This window comes from Zeus faber (assembly GCF_960531495.2).
Source record: "Zeus faber genome assembly, chromosome: 18".
Lineage (NCBI taxonomy): Eukaryota > Metazoa > Chordata > Actinopteri > Zeiformes > Zeidae > Zeus > Zeus faber.
In genome coordinates, this window is record NC_137210.1 from 17,614,645 (window position 1) to 17,625,066 (window position 10,422).

Sequence of the window (10,422 nt, forward strand, 5' to 3'; positions counted from 1 at the left end):
TTAAATTATTATTATTATTCACTGTGTTTCAGTACGGGATGCAACTATACCAAAACTTCGTTCAACCACATCAAAAGCAGAAAACTTCACCAATGGTACGTTATGAGGTCTCATCTGTGAACTCAGTCCAAATGTTTGTTCAACGTCGTAAAAATAACAATCCCCTTTAATGCTGCATGAGTAGAGACATTCCATTCACTGCACAGCCTGAATACACGGGGTTCTCTGATATACTGTGCACTGTTTTAGGGTTACGGGGTGTAGGACAAACAAGAGAGTGTGCGTGTGTGTGTGTGTGTGTGTGTGTGTGTCTGTGTGTTTGTGTGTCTGTGTGTGTGTGTGCATTGACACTGACTCGACTCACATCCCAGAATAGTCGTGAGTCTTAAATGGGAGTATTCTGTCAAAGCGACCACAATCTATTCATGGCCTTTCAGACCATGTTCTTGGAACCTCTGCCTTCTAAAAATATACGGTGATCAGCTGCTCTCAGACTTAACAACTCACCACCTCTAGCCTGGGGTGTGTGTGTGTGCGTGCGTGTGCATGTGTGCGTGCGTGTGCATGCGTGCGCCCGCATGTGTGTGTTTGTTTGTGTGTGTGTGTGTGTGTGTGTGTGTGTGTGTGTGTGTATGTGTGTGTGCGCTTGCATTTTCCTGGGAGCACGATATGGGAGCAGCGCATCTGAAGTCGGTTCCACATTGGGGTCACGCTCGCTCGGCGCTCACTTGGCGGCGTTGGTCGGACGTTTCGCCGGGGAAAAAAACAAAACTCCATTAAAGCGAGCGTATGAAAAGCATATTGCACTGTGGACACCGTGGCCACTTGAGTTTAAAGCCGTCACACCCGGCAGACCAAAGGTATCTTTACATCATCTGAATTGGAGTGGGGAGGATAAGACGGAGTGGAATGTCTCCATCCTTAAAGTAAACACTGCTCACTTTGTTATGCCCCCTCTCTCAGGGATGCTAAGCCCGCGAGGTGGTCGCCAGATGAATGTCGCAATTTGAGGGCTTTCTGCTAATCCTCATAAGAAGCATTTTCTTGAGTGTGTGCGGTTATTTAGAGCCACTCACTATGACAGCTTAAAGGACTAGAATCAAAGCTATGTGCCCATGTGTCATTCTTTTCAAGCCCCACTCTAATCCCCCGTTGAATGGAGTACATTCTGCCCGGAATCATCTGGAGATCTCACATTCAGTTGCATGGCCACCGCCACTAGGGGGCAGGACAGTACCGCGTGACAGAAAGTCGAATTTCTATGCCTCAAAATAAAATGCATTTGTGTGTGTGTGTGTGTGCGCGCGCGTGCGTGTGTGTATACAAATTGCAGTCCTTAAAGCCAATTTGAAGCGTTATTTGAGTTCACGTGTGAAATTCCTTTCAGAGAAGTATTTCAGAGAACTCGCTGGTGGCCATGGACTTCTCGGGCCAGAAGAGCAGGGTGATTGAGAATCCGTCCGAGGCCCTTTCTGTGGCCGTGGAGGAGGGCCTGTCATGGAGGGTGAGTCCCCAAATATCCACTACCGTGAAATTTGAAATGCAGTGAATCCATAGTGTAAAGCACAGGTTAACTGAACTAGTATAAGGGCCACGGGGAAATAAGGTGTATTTGCCTGTGGTTCTTCAGCTGTAACCACCATGCAGGCTAACCTTACATTTAAAGTGGAAATCCATCAGATTATTCTGTTCAAAAATCCCATATTTGATCATTTATTTAGCTGGCGCTTTCTAAGAAACAGCTGTTCAATGTATTTGTGTTATCCATGTGCTCCTCTATAATGCTACGTCGGTTGTTGGTGGTTTCAAGAAAGATTGAAAGAAAGATTGAAAGATTGAAAGAAAGATTGAAAGAAAGAAAGAAAGATTGGGTCCGCCACCCCACACAGGTGATCTTATGGATTTTCACTTTACAGTAAGTCTGCCAACATAATGTGAGGTGTGTATCACTTCAATTAAGGTTGAATTCCAGATATATAACTTGTGTGTAATTTAAAATTGGCTAGTTGACTACAATGTGTACACACACACACACACACACACACACACACACAGACACACTCATATTTTTGTGTTTTTTGTTGTTTGACTGCGGACTTATTTTCTTCTTTAGCGGAAAAGCTCCAATCGTCTGAGCTCCCACGGGAGCCCGTCCATGTCACAGAACTCCATGTTTAGCATCGGTTTGTGAGACAATTGTTGTTATTATTATGTTTTCATCTTGAGGACGTTGGGGGAAATGTCCTAAAAAGCATCTTTTCTCCCCAGCGATCCACTTAGCCCAGCCCTGGTTCCACGGCAAAGTGTCCCGAGACGAAGCTCAGCGCATGATCACCCAGCAGGGTCTGATTGACGGGTGAGCACCAGACGCTTTTATTTACACTGGGAGATGAAAAAAACCCCACTAGATGTGTCTTTTTAGGTTCACAGTGACCAAAAAGATTCACTTACGATCCACTTCAGGCCTCTCTGCCCGCCCCCCGAGTGCGGGGGAGCTATATACTTTTATTGTCCCATACTGTATAGTCCCAAATCTAATCAAAATAAAAAGTTTCTGCTGAAATACTCCAGGCATCTCCTGTGTTGAATTCAATTATTCATTTCTCGGTCCGCCCCCTGACTACAGTATGCTCACTAGTTTGGAACCTTTTGTCAAAAACTTTTTGTCAACAGGCAACAGTATAGTATCTGCCTATTATACAGTTTATAATAGGGAGATAAAATAAATAAATATATATATACAGTATGTATACAGTATACAAAAAAAAGCATGAATTTCCATGCAAGCAGAGTTGCTTTGCCGGCCCTTTCTCCTCTGTGTCTGTAGAAACTGCAGAGCTGTACACATACTGTTTATCTCTGCACTCTGTCATAATGAAGGACTCACTCTTCATTATAGTTATCATTTTTTATATTTTTTTTGATCATTTTAATATTTAAGATGTTTTCTTAAAAAAGCTGGTAGACATTGCATTTCTAAACATTATAATTCTATTTAAAATGTTATTTTTGTATTGGGATGGCCTCTATAAAAAATCCTCGATCACATTTTCCCCTCTCTCTCTTTTTCCAGAGTGTTTCTTCTGAGGGACAGCCAGAGCAACCCCAAGGCCTTTGTCCTGTCGCTGTGCCACGCGCAGAGAGTCAAACACTTCCAGATCCTACCTGTGAGCACCCCCCAGCCTCTCCTTTCCGGCGCCGGTGTAAGATAATGTGCGGTGCGGAGGGGAGCCGCAAAATAACGCCCTGCCTCCGTGTTCAGCAGGTGGACGACGAAGGCGAGCTGTTCCACAGCCTGGACGACGGTCACACTCGCTTCAGCGACCTGATCCAACTGGTGGAGTTCTACCAGCTCAACCGCGGCGTTCTGCCCTGCAAGCTCAAGCACCACTGTGCCCGGGTCGCCTTATGAAAAAAGCCCCCCGACCCCCCGGAGGACCGAGGGCCGCCGCGTGGACCCAGGTGCCCCACATGCACCTTAACGACAGGGAGGTGCCCTCCCAAATGGGACAAGCACTCCCAGGGTTCCTGTGCCTTGAAGGACACTCAGAGCCACCACCACATCAACTCAAACCACTGTTATGTTGAAAATGAGTTATTATTTCTATTTTTTTTTTTTTATTTCCCTTTCACACAAAAGGTGAATAAAAAGAAAAATGGGCGAGAAATACGACGTCCCAGCATCCGCTGCGTGTTGTTTGTCTGAAAGCTCTGCCACACGTCGCTCTCTGCCCTTTTTTTTTCGAGTTTTGGGAAATTAAGCTGTTTTGTTTTTCTCCGTCGTCGATTTATCTCCCAAGTATTCAGGTATTTTTTAAGAAAAAAAAAAAAAAATGGTGTCTTCTTCCAACTGTTATTTGAGAGATACAACAGCGATCACTGTGTAAACTCGAGGAGATGGAATGAGAAAGAAGATGAAAGAGACGAAAGAGAGGAAACGTGCACACAATCTCACTTGCCTGTTTGGGTGGCTAAATAAAAAAATGTATATTTACATTCTATTAGCTGTTTGCTCTCTGAAGTTCTCTGAAGGCAGTGAATTGTACCTGTATAATTTTAGATTTAAAAAAAAATGACATTTTGACTGATTTGAAATGATCAAAAATCTTTGTATATTCAAAGTTGCTTCAAATTGTGCTTTAAAACGATCTTTTTTCCAGGATGGGTTGTATTGAGGATATAAGCACTACCAAGGACGTTGTTGCTTTAACTTTTGAAGAGTCAAAAACACGATACAATTCAAGGTAATCTGAAAGAAACGGTGAAATATGTTCAGTGAAATATGTTACAAAACAAATTGTGAAATACTTGTGTGAAATGCTTTAAATTTGTTTCAGTCGAAAGCGAGCGGGTGAACAGTACAATGAACAATGAATGTCATGGACTGCAATTTTTATATATAAAAAGAAATCTGTTTGCACTGTATGATTTTTGTAATTAATAAGCTGCAAGGTGACAATGGCATTATAAATTCCTAAAAGCCTTTTGTTTGTTGTCATGGTTCATGCATTGCACTTCAGTTGAGAAAGTATTTTGCACCGAGGTTTAAGGACTGTAAACAGTGTTTAATCTCATTAATTAAGTGATTTCTTGAGTGATTTTGTACAACTACAAGCCAGATGTGACTCGACGAATTACAATTAGCTGTGTTGCGCGGGTATTTCCTCCACGGACAAAAAACAAATAAATATAATCAATCTTTTATTATAGTCCAGTCATGAGTAAGCAAATCATAATTTTTTTTTAGATTCTAAAATAATCCACCATTTATCGTCATTTGAGCACAAGCCATCAAATTGCAGTTGAAATACGATGTCTTCCCACTAGATGTCAGTAAAGCCCTCTAAGCTTCACCATCATAATGGCAATGGTTAAATTACGTCCTTGTTAGAATTGTTCTCAAGGCAAGCTGCATCCTAGATATTTGGGGCAATTTGCCATTTAACTCCATAACATAGCTAGACATTGTTGATGGAGAAATATTAGCGCTGATCGTCAGTGATAATTTAAATTGAAAGAATTGATGAAACCACTACAAGCCCCTTCACCCTTTTGGCGTCTAAATCAATATTTAAGGATTTGAGTAACGACTTTAACCTCGTCAACTTTGATTTAATCCGCACAATATAGCCGTCCAACCCTTAGGAGAGAATTTCTATTATGGATTATGAATGACTTTCATAACGCAATGTATTTTGATTCTCTCCACCGTGGAAATGGCAGGATGTTTTGTCTGGAGGCGTCTTGTGTTAAACAATCCCTTCTGTTGTGAGACAAACCCATTGGCCCCTTATCTTCCCGGCTATTTCAATACCTCTCTTTGAACTAATGCTCACATCCAGGGGAGATGTGCGCACACAGAGAGGGTCTTAAATGCACCCCTGCTTCCGAGGTCCTGTGCTAAATGTTGTTTTGGATGTATTCCTGCCATTGATCGGCGTCTGGCTGCAGGGAGAGAGAGGGATGGCAGCTGGGAGAAAACCAGGCTTCCTTTTAATGAATTCATCCAGCTCCATCCAGCCCCAAAAAAGGCCTGTGGATACAGTAATTTGCTGAGAAAAAGGAAAGAGAGGGTCTTGTTGCTCTGTCTTTGGCCCTTGTGGACAACCACCACCAAGCTTCCTCCATCCTCCTCTTCCCCTCTGTGATCATAGTTTGAAGTGGATTTATAGCCGGCCCGCGCTCTCAAGAACTCTGCATGTTTTGGGATGTTAGAGGTGCAAACTTCAGTGTAGTATTTCTTAGGAGCTCTCTCGAATAATGCGTGCTGTTATACTGTACTGTATATCTGCTGGTGCTATACTTCAGCTCCACGCTCCTGTCCACTGTCCTTGGTCCTGGTGCAACTGTCCAGGTCGGGGACCAAGTGGAGGCCAAACATGTGCTGTAGGGCTAAACATGCTCTGTAGGACCAAACATATACTGTAGGACAAACATATGCTGTTGGACCATACACTTGCTGTAGGACCAAACATGTACTGTAGGACCAAACACGTGCTGTAGAACCAAACATGTGCTGTAGGACCAAACATGTGCGGTCAGACAAAACATGTGCTGTCAGATCAAACATGTACCTTTGGACCAAACAGGTGCTGTAGGACCAAACATGTGCTGCAGAACCAAACAAGTGCTCTTGGACAAACATGTGCTGTAGGACCAAACATGTGCCGTCGGACCAAACACGTGCTATAGGACCAAACTCGTGCTGTAGGACCAAACATGTGCTTTACAACCAAACATTTGCTGTAGGACCAAACATGTGCAGTCGGACCAAACACGTGCTATAGGACCAAACTCGTGCTGAAGGACCAAACATGTGCTGTAGAACCAAACATGTGCTGTAGAACCAAACATGTGCTGTAGGACCAAACATGTGCTGTAGGACCAAACATGTGCTGTAGAACCAAACATGTGCTGTAGGACCAAACATGTGCTGTAGGACCAAACATGTGCTGCAGGACCAAACATGTGCTGCAGGACCAAACATGTGCTGTTGGACAAACATGTACCGTAGGACCAAACATGTGCTGTAGGACCAAACATATTCTGTAGAACCAAACATGTGCTGTAGGACCAAACGTGCTGTAGGACCAAACATGTGCTGTTGGACCAAATACTGTATGTGATGGAGGGAAAATCAGGTATGACAGCAACAAAAATACAGTGCAGCCGAGAAAGAGATGCAATTTAAAATTTGTGAAGCAATAAAAGATATCACTCCATCAGCACAAGTTAACACGAGGTAGCACAATGGTAACTACAGCAAGTACAAGTTCTAGTATTGTGGCATTACTAATTCAAGTGGTTTGCCCAAACATGTGCTGTAGGCCAAACACGAGGTGATCCCGCTGGTCCACAGCACAACAGACAGCACCTCCAGCAGCTCGGTGGCCACTGCGGCAGCACGGATGATTTCCAGATCTATTAGAAGTTATTACTACTGTAATACAGGGGCTTGGCAAAATGATGGAAAGATCGCATGACAAAGGAGCAACCTCTCAAGTAACTAGTTCACATTCACCATTCCAATTTCCACTTTAGTAATTGTCAGCTCTAAAAATAACACCCAAACACAGTAGCAGTTTCTTTGAAACGGGGAAAAAAAACAAACCCAAGGTAAACCAACCGTGACGTGGAATTAATTGCCGTGAGGACAAGCAGCGATCACCTTATCGCCTCTGCAAGTGCGACTTCGAGTGCATAGAATCAATTTATTGGCTCACGTGCTTAACATGTATGAACCTTTTGTTTTGAATGTAACGGGACAAACAGTGTCAGTGGAAGAACACTGAGCTCGAGACGGTATCAGGTGCATCCCACCAAAAAAGAAAAAAACAACAAACATGGTGTAGGAAGAACTGGTAATGCACACTAGAAGATGACTCTCTCGAATCATTTTACTGTGGCATGAGGAGGACAAACAAAAGGCTCCGCCTCAAGCTTGATGCCGAATGCAACGGGGGAAAATGTGTCTGTGATAAGTTGTTTTTTCAAAGTTATTTTAGAACGAAATTGCTGTTTTTGACGACCTTCTAAAGAATCCTTCGCAGGGCTTCGAGGTGTCATTTTCACTTTTTCAGGTTTTCTTCATGTGAGGGAAAATGCTAAAATAGATTTTTTTTTACATCATTTTAAAAGGTATCACTGAGATTGAGACTGAGACGTGTTCAAGGTTGAATTAGATTCATTTTTAATGTCACTAAATAATTACAAACATTACATAAAACAGACCAACATTTGGACAATATTTTTTTCTTAAATACAACAATGTCTTCAATAAATTAAAGAATAAAATTGAAAAAGAATAAAAATAAAGAATAAAAAAAAAAATGTCACGCCTTTCAGCGAAAAGTTCCTCTTTTGTGTTATTGTGCTGCATAAGGGAAATCAATCAAATATGTCTCATGAGGATGGATGTGCTTCTAAAACAATAATAGCTCTGTCATTTATTTGACATGGCAGCAAATACTGTCCAAATCAACCTTAAGAAAAAAAATAAACTAAAGAAACATGAGGAAACTAAGAAAAAAAAATTCATGTTTCTTTATAATAAAACATAACCTGGGCTGATTGCTGTTTGTTTGTTTATTTTGCAGAGATGTAAAGATCATGTTCACATGTAATCGGTTTCTTCCAAACCCCGAATCTATTATTCATGATAACGATAACTTCTGAAAATTTAATTCGGTTCGGGTAAAAGTCTGTGTAATAAAATACAAAGGGGTTTCTTTTTTTTTTCTAAAATAACCCATTTAGAATATTATTCCCTTTTGCATACAGCAGCAAGACAGCAGGTCATTAAGTGAATATTTTGTGTATAATTTACAGACGTGGACGCCGGTTATTTGCAAAGCAGATTTTCGGGTTATAGCTTTTAATATCGTTTTTATGATGTATTGTGTTTCACCTAATAGCATTGACACCGCTGGCTCCTTGGTCTACTGATATATATTTTTTCTCCCAGCCTTGGAATTGGGCGAACGGGCAAATGCCAAGTTTTGTTAATTACAAGGATAACACATGTACTCGTCAAATAATGGATGTGGTTTGCAATTTCAACTTTTAATAATCAATTACCGGTGGTAATTCTCTGCGGAGTCACACAAGAGCCATTAAGTCTCAAAAGGCAAGACATGTAATGTCGCTTTTTTTTTTTCTTCCAAAGCCCTATTTTTAAATACATAAGGGAACAGCGGCGGCTTTAATCCTTTGAATTTTGTTGGCTTATTACAATGTAAAGTAGCTCAATTAGAGTCAGACAGCTCAGCCTGTAAAATAACTGTTTAAGAAGCTGCTGATGAATACAATGGTCATATTAGGGCTAATTCCTACAGGGACGCAGGGGCTGAGCACAAGAGCATAAAAAAGCCGGGTTAAAACTTTGTAAATCAGTTCAATCATCTGATATAAATTGCATCGATGAGGATATAAGTCTCTATGACACTATATATAACTCAAAGTCTTTATGATGTCGCAAATTAAAGTGAAACTCCATAACATTTTCTGTGTTAGGTGGATTACCCTGCAAGTCCCATAATTCATGCTCAATCGGCGCATCCTTGCCGGCTGGCGGCGGACCCCGCCACCCAACAGGGGAAACAGCATACCAAAGAGCACATGCATGATGCAAATACATTAAAGGGCTGTTTCTGATAAAGGACCACTTAAAATGAGTATCTAACAGGGGCATTTTGTAACAAAATAATCTTACGGATTACCAGTCTAACATGATATGCAGGATGTGATGTTAAACCGCGCAGAAATCCCACAAAAATCCCCAGTTCAACCAAAATATTATGGTAAATGTTAAAAAAAACAACCCCCCCCCCCCAAAAAAAACAAAAAAAAAACAATTGGATTTATCCGGTCAGCAAGTCAACTGTTTGGACGCAGTCAAACAGGAGAAGGTGGTTGTATCTGGTGAGGCATCGGTGAGTTCCCTCCCCAGACGGCAGGGTTCTTGTTATTGTCTCCTCCTTCCACCTTCAAAGACCAGACGCTATAGGGTTTTTCTTGACCTTGAGAAATGAACACGCGGGGGATTGGACCAACCAGCGCCAGGGGGAAACCTTCAGATAGGACCACTTCCACTTCCTAATCCCCTTGAAAAAAAAATGTGTGGGGGGGGGGGGGACCTTTGCGGCCGAATGGAAACAGGAACCAAGTGTAGGCCAAGTGTTGACGTAGATGCTGAACATGGGGGGGGTGACGGTGCTCAGGGTGGAGGAGGTTGACAAACTGTTGTCAAAGTGTTCTGAGTCGACCGGGTTTCTGTGTTTGGAATAGCCACGCAGGGTGTTTCACAGTTTGGGACGTTTTTTTTCTGGTGCCTCAGCATTCTCGACGTGGACTGTTTATGGCTTCCTATATTCCAAATTCTCTTCGCCACAAAGGCAATTTTCGCGGTTGAGAATTGAACGTATAACTGAACGTGTACAACACTGCAACGCCAACTTCCTGTTCTTCAAATCGTCTTATCGTCAGTACACGAAAAGAACGCTTACATCATACTAATACATCATTCAGGGAATCCCTGGGGTTTTTTTGCATATTTTCTTTTTCTTTTTGTATTCCTAACTTTATTATTTATGCCTGTCTATCTATCTATCTATCTATCTATCTATCTGTCTATCTGTCTATCTGTCTGTCTGTCTGTCTGTCTGTCTGTCTGTCTGTCTGTCTGTCTATCTATCTGTGTATCTATCTACAGTATCTACCTATCTATCTGTCCATCCGTCTATCTATCTATCCTTTACAACTACTGTAATATTCTCTCAGGTTTTATAGTATTTCAAGCTCACTGCTAGTCACATGGTTGTTGGTACAGATATTTTGTACAATTTATAAAAGCAGTTTTTCAAACTTTCAAATTGACTCTGTATTGATACCGGGGCCACATTTGGCCTCCTGGCCCCTGGTTGA

At 41.9% G+C, this 10,422-nt stretch overlaps 1 protein-coding gene across 4 annotated transcripts in view; it reads left to right on the forward strand.

Annotated features, from left to right (window-relative positions):
• grb14 (growth factor receptor-bound protein 14) overlaps positions 1-4,483 on the forward strand; it is a 29,282-nt gene extending 24,799 nt beyond the window's left edge. For 2 of the 4 annotated variants that reach the window (XM_080019134.1, XM_080019136.1), the window contains 6 exons: positions 33-95; positions 1,388-1,504; positions 2,114-2,183; positions 2,269-2,356; positions 3,074-3,167; positions 3,263-4,483. In XM_080019134.1, the coding sequence (XP_079875260.1) occupies positions 33-95; positions 1,388-1,504; positions 2,114-2,183; positions 2,269-2,356; positions 3,074-3,167; positions 3,263-3,412 (582 nt within the window). In that variant the 3' untranslated portion in view covers positions 3,413-4,483. The remainder of the gene's footprint in view (positions 1-32; positions 96-1,387; positions 1,505-2,113; positions 2,184-2,268; positions 2,357-3,073; positions 3,168-3,262) is intronic. The other 2 variants (XM_080019135.1, XM_080019137.1) reach the window with 1 other exon arrangement.
• Positions 4,484-10,422: the final 5,939 nt, after the last annotated feature.